Source organism: Salvelinus namaycush, chromosome 9 (genome assembly GCF_016432855.1).
Source record: "Salvelinus namaycush isolate Seneca chromosome 9, SaNama_1.0, whole genome shotgun sequence".
NCBI lineage: Eukaryota > Metazoa > Chordata > Actinopteri > Salmoniformes > Salmonidae > Salvelinus > Salvelinus namaycush.
Genome location: NC_052315.1, coordinates 11,522,820 through 11,549,757, shown reverse-complemented (window position 1 = coordinate 11,549,757; position 26,938 = coordinate 11,522,820). Strand labels below are relative to the sequence as shown.

Here is a 26,938-nt window from a genome sequence, read left to right as displayed (position 1 = left end):
CTCTCCTTCCTTCCCTCCCTCTCTCTCTCCTTCCCTCCCTCTCTCGCTCTCCTTCCCTCCCTCTCTCTCTCATTCCCTCCCTCTCTCTCTCATTCCCTCCCTCTCTCTCTCATTCCCTCCCTCTCTCTCTCCTTCTCGCCTTCCCTCCCTCTCTCTCTCCTTCCCTCCCTCTCTCCTTCTCTCTCCTTCCCTCCCTCTCCCCTTCTCTCCCTCTCTCTCTTCTTCCCTCCCTCTCTCTCCTTCTCTCTCATTCCCTCCCTCCCTCTCTCTCTCCTTCTCTCTCCTTCTCTCTTATTCCCTCCCTCCCTCACTCTCTCCTTCCCTCCCTCTCTCTCTCCTTCCCTCCCTCTCTCTCTCCTTCCCTCCCTCTCTCTCCTTCTCTCCCTCTCTCTCCTTCTCTCCCTCTCTCTCTCATTCTCTCCCTCTCTCTCTCCTTCTCTCCCTCTCTCTCTCCTTCTCTCCAACTGCCAACTGACATTTACTCCTGAGGTGCTGACCTGTTGCACCCTCTACAACCACTGTGATTATTATTTGTCCCTGCTGGTCATCTATAAATGTTTGAACATCTTGAAGAACGATCTGGCCTTAATGACCATGTACTCTTATTAACTCCACCCGGCACAGCCAGGAGAGCACTGGCCACCTCTCAGAGCCTGGTTCCTCTCTAGGTTTATTCCTTTCTAGGGAGTTTTTCCTAGCCACCGTGCTTCTACATCTGCATTGCTTGCTGTTTGGGGTTTTAGGCTGAGTTTCTGTATTTGTGACATCTGCTGATGTAAAAAGGGCTTTATAAATACATTTGATTTGAATCAGGTTTGTTAGTGCTACGGCAAAAACAAGTTGGGATACACTGTCCAATCCTGTATTTTCAGATCATGGTTCAGATATACTGTATGTATGAATGACTCAGGCAACGTCACTGGAGTCACTGCCTGCCATACCATCATGTTACCAGCAGAGGGGGCTCCAAGCCTACTAGAGAGCCAGAGAATGAGCAAATCAACTACATTTTTGAGAATGAACGTAATTACTACAGACAACTGTAATGACATGTAACTCTTACTCAACCCACTAAAGAGGAGACACTGTCTGACATAAATGACACTAAACAAGGTAGATTACATTCTATTCATTCTGTCATTACAAACTTTTATATTTTTTGTTTTTTGTGCATGTTTCCACCGAAAATAGCTTCTGGACTTCAGAAAAGCTTTCACTAAAAGGAAGAGGTGGCGTAAAAGAGACCGACGTACGGGCACCCTAACAAATAAATAATTTGCCTCTACCTTCCGTTCATTTGGTAAACGTACAGAACAAACTGAACAAGCTCCGGTCGAGACTATCCTAACAACGGGACCTGAAGAACTGTAATATCCTATGTTTCACGGAGTCGTGGCTGAACAAGGACATGGATAATATACAGTACCAGTCAAAAGTTTGTACATACCTACACATTCAAGGGTTTTTCTTTAATTTTACTATTTTCTACATTGTAGAATAATAGTGAAGACATCAAAACTATGAAATAACACATATGGAATCATGTAGTAGCCAAAAAAAAGTGTTAAACAAATCAAAATATATTTTATATAGTAGCCACCCTTTGCCTTGATGACAGCTTTACACACTCTTGGAATTCTCTCAACCAGCTTCATGAGGTAGTTACCTGGAATGCATTTCAATTAACAGTTGTGCCTTGTTAAAAATTAATTTGTGGAATTTCTTTCCATCTTAATGCATTTCAGCCAATCAGTTGTGTTGTGACAAGGTAGGGTGGTATACAGAACAAAGCTCTATTTGATACAAGACCAAGTCCATATTATGGCAAGAACAGCTCAAATAAGCAAAGAGAAACGACAGTCCATCACTACTTTAAGACATGAAGGTCAGTCAATCCGGAAAATGTCAAGAACTTTTAAAGTTTCTTCAAGTGCAGTCGCAAAAACCACCAAGCTCTATGATGAAACTGGCTCTCATGAGGACTGCCACAGGAAAGGAAGACCCAGAGTTACCTCTGCTGCAGAGGATAAGTTCATTAGAGTTAACTGCACCTCAGATTGCAGCCCAAATAAATGCTTCACAGAGTTCAAGTAACAGACATCTCAACATCAACTGTTCAGAGGAGACTGCGTGAATCAGGCATTCATGGTCGAATTGCTGCAAAGAAACCACTACTAACGGACACCAATAAGAAGAAGAGACTTGCTTGGGCCAATAAACTTGAGCCATGGACATTAGACCGATGCAAATCTGTCCTTTGGTCTGATGAGTCGTAATGTGAGATTTTTGGCTCCAACCGCCATGTCTTTGTGAGACGCAGTGTAGGTGAACGGATGATCTCCGCATGTGTGGTTCCCACCGTGAAGCATGGAGGAGGTGGTGTGATGGTGCTTTGCTGGTGACACTGTCTGTGATTTATCTAGAACTCAAGGCACACTTAACCAGCAGTAGTGATTCGCCATTCCATCTGGTTTGCGCTTAGTGGGACTATCATTTGTTTTTCAACAGGACAATGACACAAAACACATCTCCAGGCTGTGTAAGGGCTATTTTACCAAGAAGGAGAGTGATGGAGTGCTGCATCAGATGACCTGGCCTCCACAATCACCCGGCCCCTACTCAATTGAGATGGTTTGGGATGAGTTGAACTGCAGAGTGAAAGAAAAGCAGCCAACAAGTGCTCAGCATATGTGGGAACTCCTTCAAGACTGTTGGAAAAGCTGTCATCAAGGCAAAGTGTGGCTACTTTGAAGAATCTAAAATGTAAAATATATTTGGATTTGTTTAACACTTTTTTGGTTACTACATGATTCCATATGTGTTATTTCATAGTTTTGATGTCCTCACTATTATTCTACAATGTAGAAAATAGTAAAATAAAGGAAAACCCTTGAATGAGTAGGTGTGTCCAAGGACCCTGGGACTGAACACCTCCACCACACTGACCCTCAACACGGAGGCCCCTCAGGAGACTGAAAAGATTTGGCTTGGGCCCTCAGAACCTCAAAAGGTTCTACAGCTGCATCATCAAGAGAATCTTGACTGGCTGCATCACCGCTTGGTATGGCAACTGCTTGGCATCCGACCACAAAATACTACAGAGGGCAGTGTGTACGGCCCAGTACATCACTGGGGCCAAGCTTACTGCCATCCAGGACCTCTATACCAGGCGGTGTCAGAGGAAGGCACTAAAAATGGTCAAAGACTCCAGCCACCCTGGTCATAGACTGTTCTCTCTGCTACCGCATGGCACCGATGCACCAAGTGTGGAACCATCAGGACCCTGAACAGCTTCTAACAGGTTCTAGTTAACCAAATAGCTACCCGGACTATCTGCATCGACCCTTTTTGCACTTTGACGCATCACATACCTTGCTACTTCTGTTTATTATCTATCCTGTTGCCTTGTCAATTTATTCCTAGTTATATATACATATCTACCTCAATTACCTGGTACCCCTGCACATCGACTCGGTACTTGTACCAAATCAAGTCAAATTTTATTTGTCACATACACATGGTAAGCAGATGTTAATGCAAGTGTAGCGAAATGCTTGTGCTTCTAGTTCCGACCATGTAGTAATATCTGACAAGTAATCTAACCTAACAATTTCACAACAACTACCTTATACTGCAAAATACTGCATAGTTTCCCAGGAACGCGAAGTGAAGCGAGGCGGCCATCTCTGTCGGCGCCAGAATATAACCACGTTATCATTGTGTATTTATTATTACGTGTTTTTACTTTTCTATTATTTCTCTATTTTCTTTCTCTCTGCATTGTTGGGAAGGCCCATAAGTAAGCATTTCACTGTTAGTCTACAGCTGCTGTTTACAAAGCATGTGACTAATATTTTTTGGATTGAGTGTTGGTATTGGTAAAACATTTAAACCAATATTGGTATTCCGAAGAAGAGCGGTACTAACTCTGTGTCTGTGTCTGTGAGGATGAGTTCTGATCTTCCGTTCCTGGAGTCTGAGTCCGCCTCGCTGTCCGCAGTCTCCACCCAGGAATTCACAGACTGACCTAGAGAGAGCTGATCAAAGAGGGCTCTGGACTCCAGCTTCTCCACAGTACCATCTCCACCTTCCTCCTCCACCTGTCAAGATGGCAAGACAAAATAGTTTCATCCTGTCCCCAGCCACACTCCCACCACCTTCTCCCTAAATAACAACGGTCAGCACTGTGAATGTATAGCAGTAACATGTTTAATATAATACTGACCCAATAACAATGGTCAGCACTGTGAATGTATAGCAGTAACATGTTTAATATAATACTGACCCAATAACAATGGTCAGCACTGTGAATGTATAGCAGTAACATGTTTAATATAATACTGACCCAATAACAATGGTCAGCACTGTGAATGTATAGCAGTAACATGTTTAATATAATACTGACCCAATAACAATGGTCAGCACTGTGAATGTATAGCAGTAACATGTTTAATATAATACTGACCCAATAACAATGGTCAGCACTGTGAATGTATAGCAGTAACATGTTTAATATAATACTGACCCAATAACAATGGTCAGCACTGTGAATGTATAGCAGTAACATGTTTAATATAATACTGACCCAATAACAATGGTCAGCACTGTGAATGTATAGCAGTAACATGTTTAATATAATACTGACCCAATAACAATGGTCAGCACTGTGAATGTATAGCAGTAACATGTTTAATATAATACTGACCCAATAACAACGGTCAGCACTGTGAATGTATAGCAGTAACATGTTTAATATAATACTGACCCAATAACAATGGTCAGCACTGTGAATGTATAGCAGTAACATGTTTAATATAATACTGACCCAATAACAATGGTCAGCACTGTGAATGTATAGCAGTAACATGTTTAATATAATACTGACCCAATAACAATGGTCAGCACTGTGAATGTATAGCAGTAACATGTTTAATATAATACTGACCCAATAACAATGGTCAGCACTGTGAATGTATAGCAGTAACATGTTTAATATAATACTGACCCAATAACAACGGTGGTCTTGAAGACAACATGAGAGACAGCTCAGCGTTCAACACCATAGTACCCTCAAAGCGCATCACTAAGCTAAGGATCCTGAGACTAAACACCTCCCTCTGCAACTGGATCCTGGACTTCCTGACGGGCCACCCCTCAGGTGGTGAGGGTAGGTAGCAACACATCTGCCATGCTGATCCTCAACACTGGAGCCCCTCAGGGGTGTGTGCTCAGTCCCCTCCTGTACTCCCTTTCACCCACGATTGCATGGCCAGGCACGACTCCAACACCATCATTATGTTTACAGACGACACAACAGTGGTAGGCCTGATCACCGACAACAACGAGACAGCCTATAGGGAGGAGGTCAGAGACCTGGCCGGGTGGTGCCAGAATAACAACCTATCCCTCAACGTAACCAAGACTAAGGAGATTATTGTTGACTACAGGAAAAGGAGGACCGAGCATGCACCCATTCTCATCGACGGGGCTGTAGTGGAGCAGGTTGAGAGCTTCAAGTTCCTTGGTGTCTACATCACCAACAAACTAGAATGGTCCAAACACACCAAGACAGTCGTGAAGAGGGCACGACAAAGCCTATTCCCCCTCAGGAAACTAAAAAGATTTGGCATGGGTCCTGAGATCCTCAAAAGGTTCTACAGCTGCAACATCGAGAGTATCCTGACTGGTTGCATCATTGCCTGGTACGGCAATTGCTCGGCCTCCGAACGCAAGGCACTACAGAGGGTAGTGCGTACGGCCCAGTACATCACTGGGGCTAAGCTGCCTGCCATCCAGGACCTCTACACCAGGCGGTGTTAGAGGAAGGCCCTAAAAATTGTCAAAGACCCCAGCCACCCCAGTCATAGACTGTTCTCTCTACTACCGCATGGCAAACGGTACCGGAGTGCCAAGTCTAGGACAAAAAGGCTTCTCAACAGTTTTTACCCCCAAGCCATAAGTCTCCTGAACAGGTAATCAAATGGCTACCCGGACTATTTGCATTGTGTGCTCCCCCCAACCCCTCATTTACATTGCTGCTACTCTCTGTTTATCATATATGCACAGTCACTTTAACTATACATTCATGTACATATGTACATACTACCTCAATTGGCCTGACTAACCAGTGCTCCCGCACATTGGCTAACCGGGCTATCTGCATTGTGTCCCGCCACCCGCCAACCCCTCTTTACGCTACTGCTACTCTCTGTTCATCATATATGCATAGTCACTTTAACCATATCTACATGTACATACTACCTCAACCTACCTACCTAACCGGTGTCTGTATGTAGCCTCGCTACTTTTATAGCCTCGCTACTGTATATAGCCTCGCTACTGTATATAGCCTCGCTACTGTATATAGCCTCGCTACTGTTTTCACTATCTTTTTACTGTTGTTTTATTTCTTTACTTACCTATTGTTCACCTAACACCTTTTTTGCACTATTGGTTAGAGCCTGTAAGTAAGCATTTCACTGTAAGGTCTACACCTGTTGTATTCGGCCAACGTGACAAATAAACTTTGATTTGATTTGAGAGATTGACTTAAGTCTGGTGTGTTCCAGCTGGGCTGGAGTAAAAGCCGGCACACACTGCTGCCCCCTGTTGGCCAGCACTGATGCAGAGGTGGAAGCCAGACATCTGTCGTCTGACTTGCCAAGGCACAATAATGCAGAGGAGTAGAGCATTCACCTGCTCCTGAGCTCCAGAGTGGACGGGGGCCTCTGTTGACCCTCTCCCACTCTCCCCACGACGGTGGAGGTTTTCTGGGGTAGGAGTCCACGGTTTGCCCCTCACTACCATTCACCTCCACCATGTCCTCCTCTTCCTCTTCATCCACTGTCATTTCCCTCTCCTCTCCTGGAGGGAGGGGGATGGTGGTCAGGGTAGGAGTTGGGGTGGTGTTAAGACTCTTAGAGGTCAAGGTGGGAGTGGGGTTAAGGCTCCCAAGGGTGACGGTGGGGGTTGGGTTAAGGGTCAAGGCAGGGATCAGAGGTGAGATATAGCGCGGGAAAGCCACTGTCCAGGATCAGCTCGGTTTCGTCGTGAAACCCCTGTGTTTCTAACATTCTAATGTACTGCAGTTGTATTGAGTGGAGTGAACCTGCAGTGCAGTTTCCTTTAACTACAATAGATTGAATTGGGGCCCCATTGTTTTAGGAGAAATGTAAAGGAACAACTGGAGCTATGTAGTCACAATATGTGCTTCAAGACCAACCTCGTCTGACTGAGAATGTTGTGCGTGTGTATATATATATATATATATATCACCCTCTAAGTTTATTACTGGAGTACAATCCAACATCCCTCTCAGATCAAAAGAGAACTCTGGTGTCAAGACTACCTGGCTGTTTTACGCACACACACGCACACACACACACACACACACACACACACACACACACACACACACACACACACAACGAAAGGATGTACCACCAATGATGGCTACAATTAGCTGGGCTAGGTTCTCTCTCTGTCTCTCTCACAGCCACAATACTTGTGGTGGCCTAGCCAAGCTCAGCCAGAGGTACTTAGGAGCTGTGTCCTTAGAACGCACTTAAGACATCCCGTGAAGCTGAGAGACTTTAATCACTGCTCTCCCCTCAGACCATCCCGCCGACTCAGCGCCTTTCATCACGAAAAGGGGAGAAGGAGAGGAGCTCTTCCCAACACCCAGACCCCTCCCCCCGGACAATTTACAGTGAGAAATGTGCCGAGTCTAAAAACTTAATGGTACAATTAGTCTCATTTTTGGTGGATTTACGGCCGGCCGCCACTTTGACTCCCACGCGCCGCCATTACATCTTTACTCAAATTCAAGGGTAATATGGGACAGGGAGTGGGGGGGGGGGGGGGGGGAGATAGAGATGAGAGAGAGAGGGAAATAACCTTAATGGCACAATTAGTCTCATTTCATTTTTGGTGGATTTACGGCTGACCGTCACTTTAATTCCGACGCGCCATCATTACCGCTTTACTCAAATTCAAGGGTAATATGTGACAGGGAGTGGGGGAGGAAGGAAAGAGAAAGAAAAAGAAAGAGGAGAGAGCGAAAGAGAGGAGAGAAAGGAAAGAGAGAAAGAAAGAAAGAAAGAAAGAAAGAAAGAAAGAAGAGAGAGGAGAGAAAGCAAGAAAGCAAGAAAGAAAGAAAGAAAGAAAGAAAGAAAGAAAGAAAGAAAGGAAACAGAGAGAAAGAAAGAGAAAGGAGAGAAAGAAAGAGAGAGGAAGACAGGAGAGAGACAGAGAAAGAAAGACAGAGGGAGGTAGGTAGTGAGAGAGAGGGAGGGAGAAAGAAAGAGAGAAAGAAAGAGAGAGGAAGACAGAAGAGAGACAGAGAAAGAAAGACAGAGGGAGGGAGATAGTGAGAGAGAGGGAGGGAGAAAGAAAGAAAGAGAAAGAAAGACAGAAGAGAGACAGAGAAAGAAAGACAGAGGGAGGGAGGTAGTGAGAGAGGGAGAAAGAAAGAGAGAAAGAGAGGATGGGAGGTAGTGAGAGAGTAGGAGATATGGAAAGATAGAGAGGGGGAGAGAGAGAGAGAGAGAGATGGGAGGGCTATGCATCACTTCTGTAGGGCTGCCTCGACAACTGTATTGATACCAGCACTTAATTAGTGTGCTTGCTTCAGCATCTATTCAGTCACTACAACTTACACTGAGTGGACGAAACATTAGCAGCACTTGCTCTTTCCATGACAGACTGACCAGGTGAATCCAGGTGGTCTTCCCTTATTGATGTCACCTGTTAAATCCACTTTAATCAGTGAAGATGAAAGGACATCCAACCAACTTGACACAACTGTGGGAAGCATTGGAGCCAACATGGGGGCCAGCATCCCTGTGGAATGCTGGGACAAAAAGGGGTGCAACTCAATATTAGGAAGATGTTCCTAATGTTTTGTACATTCAGTGTATTTCACTACCTTAACAACACTTTCAAACAAGCAGGTACACACATTTCTTTAGGAAAATGACCTTAACTAGTGTTTGAAAAGCGCTTTAGAAACATACTGCGGTGTTGCTATTATTATTTTCACTGTCCTCGCTCTGTCCTCTGGAGCCCCAGGTCCCCAAGTCCCTTTCCTCTGGAGCCCCAGGTCCCCAAGTCCCTTTCCTCTGGAGCCCCAGGTCCCCAAGTCCCTTTCCTCTGGAGCCCCAGGTCCCCAAGTCCCCTTTCCTCTGGAGCCCCAGGTCCCCAAGTCCCCTTTCCTGTCCTCTGGAGCCCCAGGTCCCCAAGTCCCTGTCCTCTGGAGCCCCAGGTCCCCAAGTCCCTTTCCTCTGGAGCCCCAGGTCCCCAAGTCCCATTCCTCTGGGGCCCCAGGTCCCCAAGTCCCTTTCCTCTGGAGCCCCAGGTCCCCAAGTCCCTTTCCTCTGGAGCCCCAGGTCCCCAAGTCCATTTCCTCTGGAGCCCCAGGTCCCCAAGTCCCTTTCTTCTGGAGCCCCAGGTCCCCAAGTCCCCTTTCCTCTGGAGCCCCAGGTCCCCAAGTCCCTTTCCTCTGGAGCCCCAGGTCCCCAAGTCCCTTTCCTCTGGAGCCCCAGGTCCCCAAGTCCCCTTTCCTGTCCTCTGGAGCCCCAGGTCCCCAAGTCCCTTTCCTCTGGAGCCCCAGGTCCCCAAGTCCCTTTTCCTCTGGAGCCCCAGGTCCCCAAGTCCCTTTTCCTCTGGAGCCCCAGGTCCCCAAGTCCCCTTTCCTCTGGAGCCCCAGGTCCCCAAGTTCTATTTCCTCTGTCCTCTGGAGCCCCAGGTCCCCAAGTCCCCTTTCCTCTGGAGCCCCAGGTCCCCATGTCCCCTTTCCTCTGAAGCCCCAGGTCCCCAAGTTCCCTTTCCTCTGTCCTCTGGAGCCCCAGGTCCCCAAGTCCCCTTTCCTCTGGAGCCCCAGGTCCCCAAGTCCCCTTTCCTGTCCTCTGGAGCCCCAGGTCCCCAAGTCCCTTTTCCTCTGTCCTCTGGAGCCCCAGATCCCCAAGTCCCCTTTCCTCTGTCCTCTGGAGCCCCAGGTCCCCAAGTCCCTTTTCCTCTGTCCTCTGGAGCCCCAGGTCTCCAAGTCCCCTTTCCTCTGGAGCCCCAGGTCCCCATGTCCCCTTTCCTCTGAAGCCCCAGGTCCCCAAGTTCCCTTTCCTCTGTCCTCTGGAGCCCCAGGTCCCCAAGTCCCCTTTCCTCTGGAGCCCCAGGTCCCCAAGTCCCTTTCCTCTGGAGCCCCAGGTCCCCAAGTCCCTTTCCTCTGGAGCCCCAGGTCCCCAAGTCCCCTTTCCTGTCCTCTGGAGCCCCAGGTCCCCAAGTCCCTGTCCTCTGGAGCCCCAGGTCCCCAAGTCCCTGTCCTCTGGAGCCCCAGGTCCCCAAGTCCCATTCCTCTGGAGCCCCAGGTCCCCAAGTCCCTTTCCTCTGGAGCCCCAGGTCCCCAAGTCCCTTTCCTCTGGAGCCCCAGGTCCCCAAGTCCCTTTCCTCTGGAGCCCCAGGTCCCCAAGTCCATTTCCTCTGGAGCCCCAGGTCCCCAAGTCCCCTTTCCTCTGGAGCCCCAGGTCCCCAAGTCCCTTTCCTCTGGAGCCCCAGGTCCCCAAGTCCCTTTCCTCTGGAGCCCCAGGTCCCCAAGTCCCCTTTCCTGTCCTCTGGAGCCCCAGGTCCCCAAGTCCCTTTTCCTCTGTCCTCTAGAGCCCCAGGTCCCCAAGTCCCTGTCCTCTGGAGCCCCAGGTCCCCAAGTCCCCTTTCCTCTGGAGCCCCAGGTCCCCAAGTCCCTTTCCTCTGGAGCCCCAGGTCCCCAAGTCCCCTTTCCTCTGGAGCCCCAGGTCCCCAAGTCCCTTTTCCTCTGGAGCCCCAGGTCCCCAAGTCCCTTTTCCTCTGGAGCCCCAGGTCCCTTTTCCTCTGTCCTCTGGTGCCCCAGGTCCCCAAGTCCCCTTTCCTGTCCTCTGGAGCCCCAGGTCCCCAAGTCCCTTTTCCTCTGTCCTCTGGAGCCCCAGGTCCCCAAGTCCCTGTCCTCTGGAGCCCCAGGTCCCCAAGTCCCCTTTCCTCTGGAGCCCCAGGTCCCCAAGTCCCCTTTCCTCTGGAGCCCCAGGTCCCCAAGTCCCTTTCCTCTGGAGCCCCAGGTCCCCAAGTCCCTTTTCCTCTGGAGCCCCAGGTCCCCAAGTCCCTTTTCCTCTGGAGCCCCAGGTCCCCAAGTCCCTTTTCCTCTGGAGCCCCAGGTCCCCAAGTCCCCTTTCCTCTGGAGCCCCAGGTCCCCAAGTCCCCGTTCCTCTGGAGCCCCAGGTCCCCAAGTTCTCTTTCCTCTGTCCTCTGGAGCCCCAGGTCCCCAAGTCCCCTTTCCTCTGGAGCCCAAGGTCCCCATGTCCCCTTTCCTCTGAAGCCCCAGGTCCCCAAGTTCCCTTTCCTCTGTCCTCTGGAGCCCCAGGTCCCCAAGTCCCCTTTCCTGTCCTCTGGAGCCCCAGGTCCCCAAGTCCCTTTTCCTCTGTCCTCTGGAGCCCCAGGTCCCCAAGTCCCTGTCCTCTGGAGCCCCAGGTCCCCAAGTCCCCTTTCCTCTGGAGCCCAAGGTCCCTTTTCCTCTGTCCTCTGGTGCCCCAGGTCCCCAAGTCCCCTTTCCTGTCCTCTGGAGCCCCAGGTCCCCAAGTCCCTTTTCCTCTGTCCTCTGGAGCCCCAGGTCCCCAAGTCCCTGTCCTCTGGAGCCCCAGGTCCCCAAGTCCCCTTTCCTCTGGAGCCCCAGGTCCCCAAGTCCCCTTTCCTCTGGAGCCCCAGGTCCCCAAGTCCCCTTTCCTCTGGAGCCCCAGGTCCCCAAGTCCCTTTCCTCTGGAGCCCCAGGTCCCCAAGTCCCTTTTCCTCTGGAGCCCCAGGTCCCCAAGTCCCTTTTCCTCTGGAGCCCCAGGTCCCCAAGTCCCTTTTCCTCTGGAGCCCCAGGTCCCCAAGTTCTCTTTCCTCTGTCCTCTGGAGCCCCAGGTCCCCAAGTCCCATTTCCTCTGGAGCCCCAGGTCCCCATGTCCCCTTTCCTCTGAAGCCCCAGGTCCCCAAGTTCCCTTTCCTCTGTCCTCTGGAGCCCCAGGTCCCCAAGTCCCCTTTCCTCTGGAGCCCCAGGTCCCCAAGTCCCCTTTCCTGTCCTCTGGAGCCCCAGGTCCCCAAGTCCCTTTTCCTCTGTCCTCTGGAGCCCCAGGTCCCCAAGTCCCCTTTCCCCTGTCCTCTGGAGCCCCAGGTCCCCAAGTCCCTTTTCCTCTGTCCTCTGGAGCCCCAGGTCCCCAAGTCCCTTTTCCTCTGTCCTCTGGAGCCCCAGGTCCCCAAGTCCCATTTCCTCTGTCCTCTGGAGCCCCAGGTCCCCAAGTCCCTTTCCTCTGGAGCCCCAGGTCCCCAAGTCCCTTTTCCTCTGGAGCCCCAGGTCCCCAAGTCCCTTTTCCTCTGGAGCCCCAGGTCCCCAAGTCCCTTTTCCTCTGGAGCCCCAGGTCCCCAAGTCCCTTTTCCTCTGGAGCCCCAGGTCCCCAAGTCCCCTTTCCTCTGGAGCCCCAGGTCCCCAAGTTCTCTTTCCTCTGTCCTCTGGAGCCCCAGGTCCCCAAGTCCCATTTCCTCTGGAGCCCCAGGTCCCCATGTCCCCTTTCCTCTGAAGCCCCAGGTCCCCAAGTTCCCTTTCCTCTGTCCTCTGGAGCCCCAGGTCCCCAAGTCCCCTTTCCTCTGGAGCCCCAGGTCCCCAAGTCCCCTTTCCTGTCCTCTGGAGCCCCAGGTCCCCAAGTCCCTTTTCCTCTGTCCTCTGGAGCCCCAGGTCCCCAAGTCCCCTTTCCCCTGTCCTCTGGAGCCCCAGGTCCCCAAGTCCCTTTTCCTCTGTCCTCTGGAGCCCCAGGTCCCCAAGTCCCCTTTCCTCTGTCCTCTGGAGCCCCAGGTCCCCATGTCCCCTTTCCTCTGTCCTCTGGAGCCCCAGGTCCCCAAGTCCCCTTTCCTTTGGAGCCCCAGGTCCCCAAGTCCCCTTTCCTCGGTCCCTTCCACCTACAGCGACACACACAGGTGGCAACATTCACTCACACCAGTTCTGTAGGAGATGATACACTTACTAACAACAACGTCTCTGCCATAGACATCAGAATTTTGGGACAATAATATATATATAAAATCATATATTTAAAATATATATATATATACTGTAGTACTAAGCTATTTCATTATTCTTCAAAAAACTAAAAGGAAATCCAGACGATTGCTTGCATTGTTAAAAATAAATAAACAAGAAATAGACACAAAAAAGCTCAATCAAAAACACAAAGAAAACTTTTGAAATGGTTGATTAAATGTGTGGATCATCTCTGTCAAATTCATATTCATTTGGGACAATGAAGTTGCATTGTATTGTATAAAAAACATCTCCCAAATCAAGTAAGTAAAGCCCCTGATCCCTCACGTACCACCAGTGGCTTGCGGATGCCTAGGTATACTGTTCCAGACGGAGCGGCATTCAGCACCTCCATGGCCTGGGACAGGCTCACCGTGTCCAGATAGGTGTCGTTGACAAACACCAGCTGGTCCCCGGGGAGCATGTACCCATGGCGCTCTGCCACACTGCCGGGCACCAGGGAGCGGATGACGATGACCGAGCCTGCCCTGTCCAGAGGGTCCTGCAGAGGGCAACACAGGAAGTAGGAAACCCGTTAGAGTCCATGGAGAGAGAGAGCAGGCGGAGATTAGTTTTTTATTCTTCTTATTGAGGGTGGGTCACTATTGAGACCAGGGTGTCATTTACAAGGGAGGCCTGTGAACATGAACACACACAATTTAATACACATCATGTTAGATAATACCAATACAATGAATACAACAAGATGAATCAAAACAAACAACTCTCACATATCACCTTCCTTAAACTCCATCTAAACAAGCAAGTCTAATTTAAATGTGAAGGCCATCCCATGAGCTGGGGGCATAAAATCTAAAAGCATTTTCCCCCAGGTCAGTGGAGACCCACGGGACTTCCAGAAGCAGCCAGTCCCGAGAGCAGATCTGAACATTTATGGATCTCCAATGTAAACGTTAAATGAGGTAGTATCTGAAGAACCGATTTATATACAAAAAGTAGCCAATGCTGGGCCCTTCTGGTAGTCAGAGATTCCCAGGCAACAGAACTATACAAAACACAGTGTAATAGACAATACAACGGTTTCAAAGGAACCCCGGTATGCCCTCTGTACCGGTACCGCCTGTATATCGTCTCGCTATTGTTATTTTACTGCTGCTCTTTAACTACTTGTTACTTTTATTTCTTATTCGTATTTTTTTAACTGCATTGTTGGTTAGGGGCTTCTATGTAAGCATTTCACTGTTGTATTCGGCGCATGTGACTCATAAAATGTGATTTGATTTGAAAACAGGCTGTGGCATGCATGTAGATTACATCACCATAATCAGGTAGTGGGAGAAGCATTGCTCTTCCTTCTACTTTCCAAAGTGAGCCATGATTTATTTCTATAAAAGAAACCAATCTTAACTCAGCCTTTTTGTCAATTTTTCAACGCGTGTTTTAAAAGAGAGTTTATCGGCAATCCAAGTACTTATAATGGGGAACTTTGTCAATTTGGGCTCCCTTCAATGTGCAAATATGCAGGTCACTATTATGAGACCTAGAGAACAACATAAACTTGGTTTTATTAGCATTTAGCACTAGTTTAAGATTAGTGATTTTTTTATTGAGTCAAATCCATGCTGAAGGTCATTAATGGCACAGGAGTAAATAGCTATAGGATCCACAGAGATGAATGTTACAGGTTTTAACAGACAGACCAATATTATCTACAGAAACAGTGATGAGAACAGGGCCCAAAAACTTTTCATAATATTGAGGAAACTAGAATTGATGGCATCAGTAAGCACACATTGTGTCCTGTCCGTTAGATAGCTCTTGAACCAATTGTAACATGCCTGATCTACACCTATTTCAGACAACCTTTGAACAAGTAAGAAATGGTCAACCGTATCAAACACCTTGGACAGGTCAATAAATAAAGCAGCACGTAGTTTTTTTATTGTCTAAAACATATAACACATCATCTACAACAGGGATGGGCAACTCCAGTCCTCAGGGGCCGGAGAGATGTCACACTTTGTCCACATCCCTAGAAAACACAGCTGATTAAACTAATTGCGTTCTAAACTGAAGATCATGATTAGTTGATTATTGGATTGAGGTGTGTTAGCTGGGACTGGGGCAAAAGCCCCAATCAGGCCCCTGACGACTGGAGTTGCCCGTCTCTGATCTAAGAGTGTAGACGCTGAAACAGTGCTATGTTCAGGTCTAGCACCAGTTTGGTGCTGATTAAGTATATCATGAGAAGTTTAAAAAGATATAAACAGGACTCTAAAACTCTAAAACAAGGCAAGATAGCTTGGAAATTGGACCGTAGTTATCCAAGTCAGAAGGATGGAGAACAGGGGGAGAAGAAGAGAGAGAGAGTGATAGCGAGAGGAAGAAAGAAAGAGAGGAGAGTGAAAGAATGAGAGACATAGACAAAGAACGAGAGAGTCACAAGCACACACACAGTCACAAGCATGTTGACACTCACATGTTGACACTGACAAACAGTAAGGCACACGCACGTGGAGAAGAAACAGCATTTACAGAAAAGATGTCTCTGGGTCTATCTTTCACACAAAATGTGACAGGTTTCTGACGGGTCACTTCGCTAACAGTAACCACTTTAGTAACATGAGTCGTGTCCTTGAACAGTCTATAGCCAATAAAGCAAAGGAGGTGAATGGAGCTGATCTAGGTAGAAAAAGTTGCTCTGTGTGTGTGTGTGCGTGCGTGCATGCACACGTCCTGTGTGTGTGTGTGTGTGTTTGTGTGTGTGGCTACGTTCATGTGTGTGTGTGTGTGTGTGTGTGTGTGTGTGTGTGTGTGCGCGCACACGTGTGTGTGGCTCACTACAGCTTCAGTATAGGAATGCAACAGGAAAAAGGCTTGGCACTGCCAAACAAAACGAAGTCAGAAATCACCTGAAAGCAAAACACAGGCCATTCCATGGAGCCTCGAGACCTTCTGGGAACACTCCTTAGTTCCTATTAGCCACCGATGTGTTATGAGTTCATTGTGCATTTATATGGGCTGCTATAAGGAGCTATGAGCTGTAATGACTGCTCACAGCAAGTCTTATGATGCTCTTGGCTACACCTTCTTCATGTGATGTACTATGAATGCAAATGGTATGCATTGAAAGTGTCAAGGTGGGAATGCATCAAACCCACACGTTTTCTATCAGACCTGGGTCGAAAACAGTTTTGTGATCTTTGATATAGGCCTAGCTTGCCGCAGCGTAATGGAACCAATGGAATAGCCCCAAAAGTGCAAAACCCACTAAGATAAATGAAGCAAACCTAAACTATTTAAAAGAAAAACCCTTTCCCCACCCAGGTCTGGGTTGCTTGCTAGCCTGGTCCTATGCTGAGCCATGGGGAAGTTGAGAACACTAGCAGAAAGCGCTGCTCGCTCCATCACCATGCTACAGAGAGTTAGGTACATTTATGGAATGGCCAAACACAGCCACACATCCCCTCTCAGGCCAAGTGTCACTGGTATCAATCACGGCCTGGACAGCCTGCGCCATAAAACTGTAATTCAGCACCAATTTAATGCCTCACAATATATTAGACGACCCATATGGGCAGCTTTTTATGTGACGAGCACCGATATAAAAGTGATTAACAAGTGGTTATTTATATAAAAACTATACAAGTGTAATTAGGTACCAATATGGGAAGACAGGTACCAATATGGGAAGACAGAAGTCATTACCATCATCCATGGAAGCAGCAGAGAAAGGGAGTGTGTGTGTGTGTGTGTGCGTGTGTGTGCGTGTTTGGTTGCAGCTCAATGGGAGTCACGTTCGGGACGCACACACACGCACACACGCACTTGCACAAGCCTGCACACATGTATGTGCTGCGTGCCAAGCAACCTGGTTCCAGAGTGGCCTCATCTAGATCTGACTCCACTGATTTATTATTTTATTTAACCAGGTAGGCCAGTTGAGAACAAGTTCTCATTTACAACTGCGACCTGGCCAAGATAAAGCAAAGCAGTGCGACACAAACAACTGATAGCTCCTTTAAGGAGGAAACTGATAGCTCCTTTAAGGAGGAAACTGATGGCTCCTTTAAGGAGGAAACTGATAGCTCCTTTGAGGAAACTGATAGCTCCTTTAAGGAGGAAACTGATAGCTCCTTTAAGGAGGAAACTGATAGCTCCTTTAAGGAGGAAACTGATAGCTCCTTTAAGGAGGAAAAATGTCCCACCTAGCTATCTGAAGATGAATGCACTAACTGTAAGTGGCTCTGGATAAGAGCGTCCGACTCAAATGTAAAATGTAAGTGACACGGTCTCTACTATGCAATTCGTCAGATAATAAAAGGTCAAGCCCTAACCACATAGCTAGGATCAGAATGCCCTACCCGAAAGTCTAACTGTAACCATTTGGAGAAGAAAAATAGATATCTGACCCCAGGTCAAAGATTAGGGGGGACCTTTGGGGCACAGGGCTGAGAGGGCAGCTCTAGGCCTCTAATGGAGAGAGGGTGTACTAAACACACACACACACACAGAGCTATTGTACTAAATGTTTACTTGTTCAATGAATAGGAAGAAGGGGAAAAGAGAACACATGTCAGTAGTTACTGTATTTCTGTTATCCTGTTTATCACTCTGAACAACTTAGTAGTTACTGTATTTCTGTTATCATGTTTATCACTCTGAACAACTTAGTAGTTACTGTATTTCTGTTATCATGTTTATCACTCTGAACAACTTAGTTGTTAATAGTTACTGTATTTCTGTTATCCTGTTTATCACTCTGAACAACTTAGTAGTTAATAGTTACTGTATTTCTGTTATCATGTTTATCACTCTGAACAACTTAGTAGTTACTGTATTTCTGTTATCCTGTTTATCACTCTGAACAACTTAGTAGTTAATAGTTACTGTATTTCTGTTATCATGTTTATCACTCTGAACAACTTAGTAGTTACTGTATTTCTGTTATCCTGTTTATCACTCTGAACAACTTAGTAGTTAATAGTTACTGTATTTCTGTTATCATGTTTATCACTCTGAACAACTTAGTAGTTAGTAGTTACTGTATTTCTGTTATCCTGTTTATCACTCTGAACTTAGTAGTTACTGTATTTCTGTTATCCTGTTTATCACTCTGAACAATTCAGTAGTTACAGTATTTCTGTTATCCTGTTTATCTCACTCTGAACAATTCAGTAGTTAGTCATTACTGTATTTCTGTTATTCTGTTTATCTCACTCTGAACAACTCAGTAGTTACTGTATTTCTGACGGTGCTATTCTTTCTTTTTGCAACATGAAATCACTATCAGTTAGCATGTGGAACATTCAGGGACAATGGAGTTCAACAAAACATGACATCATTCTGCAGGAGACATGGTGTAAGGCTGACATTGTCACTCACTGTTGCTCAGGCTACAGAAAGGTAATTGTGCCGTTACAGAAACACAGCTCTGTCAATAGAGGCAAAGACTCTGGAGGACTGATCATTTGGTAAAAATCTGAACTACAAAATCTAATTGATCCCCTCAAAATTGGTAAATATCACATTTGGTTAAAACTGAAAAAATAACTTGTACTGACAGAAAAATGTGTTCCTTTGCTCAATATATATACCCCCCTCAGAATCCCCATATCACTCAAAGGAGATCTTCCCCACCCTTGAGGAAGAGACATGCCATTTCCAGGCCCAGGGAAATGTGCTCATCTGCGGGGACACAAATGCGCTCATAGGAACACTACCTGATCTAACGACCACAAGAGGTGACAGCTTTATTACAGGCCATTGTCACGATGTTCGTAGTAATGATCGGACCAAGGCGAGTTGAGTTCCACATAATTTTAATGAAAGTGAAACTTAAGCAAATACAAAAAAACTAAATAAAGAACAAACGAACCGTGATCACAATGCAGTGCTAAACAGGCAACTACACAGAAACAATATCCCATAACCACAGGTGGAAAAAATGCAACTTAAGTATGATCCCCAATTAGAGACAATGATTACCTCTAATTGGGAATCATACACAAACACCAACATAGAAAAATAAACCTAGAACCCCACACAGAAATAATAAACTAGACTAAACACCCCTAGTCACGCTCTGACCTACTCTACCATAGAAAATACAGGCTTTCTATGGTCAGCACATGACAGGCATACTGTTTCTAACTGTCTTCATCTCCCCCATAGAAACAACAGTGACAGCACCATCAACAAAAACAGAAGGGATCTGTTGCAGCTCTGTCAAAGCCTGGGTCTGTATTTTGTCAATGGTAGGTTACATTGTGACTCTATGGGGAGATTCACCTATTGCTCACCTCTTGGCCACAGCACAGTAGACTATATGCTCACAGACATTGACCCTTTCTCTCTCAGCTCATTCCCTGTCAAGCCACTAACACCTCTGTCTGATCACAGCCAAATTACGTTGTTCCTCAAAAGAACAGACATGGAAACAACCAGACATTCACAGCCCAGTAAGCTGTACAACATCAGAAATTCATACAGATGGGCCCAAAACAGCACAGAACAATACCAGAAAGCAACCTGGAACCAAAATATCCAAACACTCTTAGATAACTTTCTGGATACCACATTCACTCACAGTAAAGAAGGCATCAATCTAGCAGTACAAAACATCAACTATATATTCAGGCAAACGGCAAAAGAAGCAAACCTGAAACTGATAAAAAACAAACCAAAAAAGATCACAGATGACAACTGGTTTGATGCCGATTGTAAAACTATAAGGAAAAAAACTTAGAACCAAAATCACAGGAATCCCAAATAATCATGAATTACGCCTTAATTACTGAGACTTTAAAACTCTATAAACGTGCACTCACAACCAAAAAAATCACAGGACAACAGCAAGCAGCTGACACTAATTGAGCAGCCCATAAACACAAACAACTTCTGTCAAAATTGGAAAAAAATTCACTAATCGAAACTAGAAGAATTAGCGACACAAAATGGTGACATATGGACAACCCATTTTAAAACACTCTACAACACCGTTCAAATTGATGCAAACGCAGAACAATTGAAAGGATTAGAAAAAGCTATAAAGGACAATCAAAATCCATTGGACTCTCCAATTTATGACCTGGAGCTCTATAAGAAACTTCAGGCCCTCAAATTTAAAAAAGCATGCAGACCTGATGACATCCTAAATGAGATGCTCAAATTCACTACTGCAAAATGTCAATTGGCTATATTAAAACTGTTTAATTTGATCCTGAGTGTAGGATATTTCCCTGACATCTGAAATCAAGGACTCATAACCCCAATATATCTAAGAACAGAGAGAAGCATTTGTGTGAACAGTAACCTGGGGAAGGTTTTCTGTAGTATTATAAATGTAAGAGTTCTAAACTTCCTTAATAAGCACAATGTTTTGAGTAAAAGACCAATTAGATTTATACCAAAACATTGCACAACCGATCATATTTACACCCTACACACCCTGATAGATAAACATGTCCACCAAAATAATACCAAAAGGTATGCTTGCTTTATCGACTTCCAAAAAGCATTTGATTCTATTTGGCATACAGCACTGTTCTACTAAGTTATTGAAAGTGGTGTGGGGGGTAAAACATAAGACATAATTCAATCAATGTATACTGGCAATATGTGCAGCAACACTTCGCCAGGGTTGCAATCTGAGCCCTGCACTCTTCAATATTTACATCAACGAATTGGCCACTATTCTAGAAAAATCCTCAGCCCCTGGTGTTAGTCTCCACAATTCAGAAGTTAAATGCCTGCTCTTCACAGATAACCTGTGTGCCTGCTGTCACCCACAGCACATGGCCTACAGCAGAGCCTGGACCTGCTAGAGCAGTACTGCCAGATCTGTTTACTCCAGCAAGACTAAAATAATGATTTTCCAGAGAAGATCCAGATCTCAGGGAATTAGACCAAAGTTCTCAATTGGTACAAAATATATAGAGTACTGCACACATTACAATTATTTAGGTTTAAACATAAGCTAAAATGTACACCTTAATGAGGCTGTGAATGAACAGAGAGAAAGCACGCAGGGCAATGTACGCCATTAAAAAACAAATTCAAATTTTAAATACCTATTAATAGTTGGCTAAAACGAATTGAATGTGGCATTGAACCAATTGCACTTCATGGTAGTGAGGTGTGGGGTCCACTTGCAAATCAAGATTTCACACAATGGGACAAACACCCAATTGAAAGCCTGCATATAGAGTTTTGTAAGATTCTCCTACATGTCCAGAGGAAACTACTGACAATGCATTCAAGGCAGAATTAGTAATAAGAAAACTCAAAACATAGCAATTCAGTTTTGGAAACATCTCAAATACAGTGACCCCCTCTCATATCACTACCAAGCCCTGCAATGCCAAGAGCTGAGCAAAGAAAAGAGTCCCCTAATCCAGCTGGTCCTGGGGCTGAGTTCACAAACCTGTTCTACTAACACATTGAAGACTCAGGACCAGAACATCCAATCAATCAGAATAAACCAAATTACAACACAGTCAAAACAAAACTACATTGCTTATTGGGAAACACAAGCACAAAGCAAAATGCAGTGCTATCTGGCCCTAAATCGACAGCACACCGTGGCTAACTATTTGACCATGGTTACTGATCAAAACCTTAGAAAAACCTTGACAAAATACAGGCTCAGTGAGCACAGCCTTGCCATTGAGAAGGGTAGACACAGGAAAATCGGGCTCCCTGTAGAAGAAAGGCTGTGCAACCACTGCACAACAGCAGAACCCGGGACAGAGCTGCATTTCCTGAAAAATGTCAAAAATATAAAACAATTAGAGTGTTATTTCCCCAAATTTGAAACCCTTATTCAAGGTTTCAAAGACCTCTCTGATGAGAGTAGGCTACTAGTCCTGTTGGGGGAGGACGCAGAGAGCTGTGGGTTGGCAGCGCACTACATTGCTGCCTGCCACAAGATGAGGGACAGTGTCTGACAGACCAATCAACCTGAACATGACCTCTGTGCTTATTGTTATTGTTCAATGTATGGTTATTTTGACCCATGATTATATTTGTTACCGTTGTCCCATTGACAATATTGATTATTATTATTTTAATTATTTTAATATTGTACATTTCCAAAGTATGCTTTGGCAATATGTATATTGTTACGTCATGCCAATAAAACAAATTGAATTGAAATTGAAAGAGAGAGGTGAGAGCGAGAGTTGAGAGACATAAGAGAGAGAGGTGAGAGATGTGAGAGAAGAGCGAGCGTGAGAGAGGTGAGAGCAAAACACGTGAGAGAGGTGAGAGCAAAACACGTGAGAGAGGTGAGAGCAAGAGATGTGAGAGAGGTGAGAGAGAGAAAGAGAGAGAGAGAGAGAGAGAGTTGAGAGAGGATTTAGGAGAAGAGGAGAACTGAGGCCTGCTGGAAAGGAGAACACAAACACTGGGATCCAGTGTAACGGTGAAGTAGAGGATGAAGAAGAAGTAGAGGATGAAGAAGAAGAAGTAGAGGATGAAGAAGAATTAGTAGAGGATGAAGAAGAAGTAGAAGATGAAGAAGAAGAAGATGATGAAGAAGAAGGGGGGTATTTGTACTTGTATACAAGTAAGTTGTACTCCAGCTGGTCCTTTCCAGAGACACAGGCAGCATTGTCCTGCTCCGGTGTTTCAGCCAAGAGTGATTCACCTCGCTTCGCCTCACCCGCAGCACACACGCACAGGCACGCACACACAAAGAAAACACACACAAGAAACACACATACACACACATCCTACAGGGCCGGAGATGTCAGCAGAGTGGCTCTTAAAGTAGGGAATGGGACGTGGGGTTGAGTTTGTGTGTGTGTGTGTGTAGGGGGGGGACTAGGGCCCACAGACGGCAACATAGCATGTCAACAAAACAGAGCGACAGAGTGGGAGAGAGAGATGGACAGAGAGAGAGCGAGAGAGAGAGAGGGACAGAGAGAGAGAGAGGGACAGAGAGAGAGAGAGAGCGAGAGAAACTGCCCGCCGCGGCACGGCGAGCCCATCGCGTCCAATATGGATTCTCAAGCCTGTCAGTTTGAAATAAATCGGACATTTCTTATTTATGTTTCTGCTGGAGTGCGCAGGAGATTTAAGGCTCTATATAAAATAGTGTCTCATCGCGTTGGAGGGGTTTAGAGGGGGGTTCTGTAAAGGGAACAGCTGCTTTCCATGTAACAACCTTCAGGTCAGTTATGATTCAAAAAGAATGGTTCAATCCCAAATTGCATCCTACTACCCATGAAGTGCACTTCACTATGAATTGAATAGGGTGCCATTTGGGACGTAACCAATGACAACGTCAGCAGTGGATTTATGGTGCTGGGTGATGCACTTTTCTCTACAGTGAAAGGGAGAAATTGGACTCAATTGCAGAACGTTTTCACTGTGTGTACATAAGAAAACCATGAGAATAGCTGTCAACTATTTGAGTTGAATACTTTGGGGTCGAATGGCTCACATTTTATACTCATCATGAAGAACAATAATCAGAAAAATGCCTGCTTAAGTGATCGGTATGGTCGTTGTTGATAATTGTTTATCGTCCCAGCTCTTGAGTATGGGCCATAGGCTGTGTGTTCCAGCCAGGGCCTCCGTGTGGAGAAAAGTGGGGCTGTGGTGGGAGTAGTGAGACGGTGGGCCACGATGTCAGACTGACAGATGGTCAATCTGGAGCTGTCTGTCCGCCTGTCTCTCTGTGTCTGTCTGTCCGCCTGTCTCTCTGTGTCTGTCTGTCCGCCTGTCTCTCTGTGTCTGTCTGCGTAGGCAACGCTTCAGCTCGTCTGCAAATCTCCCTCAGCGCAATTCCTGGAACTCTTGCTCTCTCGCTCTATTCATCTCCTCTCTCTCTATCCATTCATCTCTCCCTCTCTCATCCATCTCAGCCTGGATGTCTCTTTGGGTTTGTTTTTTGTTCTGGTCTCTGGAGGAGAACAAAGAGTTCCACATGGTCCTCCTATTCCCTCTGGTCAAAAGTAGTGCACTACGTAGCGAATAGGGGCCCATTTGGGACACAGACATAGGCTGACTGTTCTCTGAGTGGAACGTGGTGGATGACCTAGCCACTAGCAGTGACCGAAAATGAGATAAGCAGAGCGGCTAGCTAAGATCCCAGTTAACCCTTTGAACTGTAGCGTTTGGCAAGGGTGTTTGAGAAGGAACATTACGCCTCTGCCCTAAATAGCCCCTTATTCCCTTTATAGTGCACTACTTTTGACCAGGGACCATAGGGGATGCGACCTACCATTGAAAAATGCTTATGTTAGTTTGACATACAGTACCATACAAGTGCCTTCAGGAAGAATTCATACCCCCTGACTGGAATTATATATATATAAAAAAATATCCATCTACACAAAATCTTTCATAATGACAAAGTGAAAACATATTTTTTGCCATTTTTGCAAATGTATTGAAAATTAAATACAGAAATATCTCATTTACATAGGTATTCACTCCCCTGAGTCAACACATTTTAGAATCACCTTTGGCAGCAATTAGAGCTGTCAGTCTTTTTGTCTCTAAGACTTGGCACACCTGGATTGTACAATATTTGCACATTATACTTTTTAAAATTCTTCAAGCTCTGTCAAGTTGGTTGTTGATCACTGCTAGTTAGCCATTTTCAAGTCTTGCCATAGATTTTCAAGCCGACAGCAGTCAAAACTGTAACTAGGTCACTCAGAAACTTTCAATGTCCTGTGTGTAGGCCAGAGACACAATCAATTATTTTAAAATGTGTTTTTAATGTATTTGTATTTTTTTTAAATACCCCCCTTTTCTACCCAATTGCATGATATCCAATTGGTAGTTAGAGTCTTGTCCCATCGCTGCAACTCCCGTACGGACTCGGGGGAGGCGAAGGTCGAGACCCGTGCGTCCTCCGAAACACAACCCGCCAAGCCGCACTGCTTCTTGACACAATGCGCCGCCTCATGGGTCACCCAGTCGCGGCCGGCTGCAACACAGCCTGGGATCGAACCAGGATCTGTAGTGATGCAGTGCCTTAGACCACTGCGCCACTCGGGAGGCAATACACAATCTCAATTTAAATCCATTTAAATTCAGGCTGTAACAACAAAATGTGGAAAAAGTTGAGGGGCGTGAATACACAGGACACTGAGTATACAAAACATTAAGAACAACTGCCCTTTCCATGACAGACCAGGTAAATTCATGGGGAAAGCTATGAATCCATATTGATGCCACCTGTTAAATCCACTTCACTCAGTGTAGATGAAAAGGAGGAGACGGGTTAAAGAAGGATTTTTAAGCCTCGGGACAATTGAGACATGGATTGTGAATGTGTGCCATTCAGAGGGTGAATAAGCAAGACAAAAGATGTACAGTGCATTCTGAAATTAGTCAGACCCCTTGACTTGTTCCACATTTTGTTATGTTACAGCCTTATTCTAATTATTATTATTGTTTTAATAATCCCTCATCAATCTACACACAACACCCCATAATAACAAAGCAAAAACATGTTTTTAGAAATGTATTCTGAGCCTTTATTCAGTACTTTGTTGAAGCACCTTTGGCAGATTAAAGTCACTAGTCTTCCTGGGCACACCTGTATTTGGGGAGATTCTCCCATCTTCTCTGCAGACTTTTTCTTGCTTTGTTATTATGGGGTATTGTGAATAGATTGATGACTGAAAAAAATAATTGAATCAATTTTAGAATAAGGCTGTAAGGTAACAAAATGTGAAAAAAGTCAAGTAGTCTGAATACTTTCCGAATGCACTGTAAGTGCCTTTGAACGGAGTATGGTAGTAGGTGATAGGTTTTTCACACTCAACAGTGGGAAGCATTGGAGTCAGAATTCGGTAGGAAGTTTCGGTAAGATTTCGGTAGGAACAGAATTCGGTAGGAAGGACTACACATTGTTGCATCCTCGACTTGCATGTTCTGTTAATATGAAAGACAATAATCTTCTGTCATTCTGAGCACCGTGGGTGGATGTCCTAATCAGGTTACGCAACCAATGCATATGGTTTGTCAAATGTCCAGTAAATAAAAATTTTCCTAACGGAAACCTCCTCCTCCAACATCCCTGATATGTGTATGCTGGGAACCTGTTTCATAACATCCCCAGACAGCCACACTTAATAACATAGCAGTTGCCCCTAACGACTGACCAAGGATCAGATCTAATCCTCCTACCTAATGGTTAAGGCTAGACTTTAGGGCTAGGTTATCTGATCCTAGATCTGTGATTAGGACTACTGTTTATCATTGCAGTGTGTGACGAAGCCATCTGCTTAGCAATGCGTTTTAATGTCCATCGTCATCCAATTCAATCTAGCTTACACAGCGATTTACCAGTCGGCCACTCACTTAAATAACATATATTAAATCAGATTCTACTGGAGCTACAGTAACAACTGTATAATTAAGTAATAACAAATACAGAGGATGATTTATGTTTGTCCGCTAAAACATTGCTGGGTGAAACGAACTAAACGCTGTATTGATGTGCAGGTGAGGCTATTTTTCAACTGCCGGTCGAAAATTCAAAATGGATTCCGTTTCAGACTGAATTCTCGGTTTCTTACTTCTCCCAGTGATTTATTTTGGCATATAGGTAATGTACATTTGTCCCAACAAAGGGAACGTAGCCACACACTGATTTATATAGGGAGACTAAACTAAACATAGCATTGGTTTATGACAAGGTCGGAAGTACATTTATTTTGTCTGAGTCCCAAATGGAACTCTATTCCCTATGTAGGCACTACTTTTGACCAGGGGCCACAGGGCTCCGGTCAAAAGGAGTGCACTATATAGGGAAGATGGTGCCATTTGAGACACAACATTTGGCTGTAGTCACAGACTACAAAGGGGTGTAAGCTTCCCTTTTTTGTCTCAACTATTTGGTTCTATGAAATGATTTACAAAGTGCACTTTTGCAATGTCTGC

The 26,938-nt window shown here is 45.7% G+C and overlaps 1 protein-coding gene across 1 annotated transcript in view; it reads right to left on the bottom strand.

Moving 5' to 3' along the window:
* LOC120053914 overlaps positions 1-26,938 on the bottom strand; it is a 171,480-nt gene that overhangs the window by 87,882 nt on the left and 56,660 nt on the right. The window contains exons 16-20 of the mRNA XM_039001224.1: positions 13,358-13,571; positions 11,583-12,948; positions 10,909-11,475; positions 9,041-10,256; positions 3,928-4,100 (exon numbers count right to left, since the gene is read on the bottom strand). Of these exons, the coding sequence (XP_038857152.1) occupies positions 3,928-4,100; positions 9,041-10,256; positions 10,909-11,475; positions 11,583-12,948; positions 13,358-13,571 (3,536 nt within the window). The remainder of the gene's footprint in view (positions 1-3,927; positions 4,101-9,040; positions 10,257-10,908; positions 11,476-11,582; positions 12,949-13,357; positions 13,572-26,938) is intronic.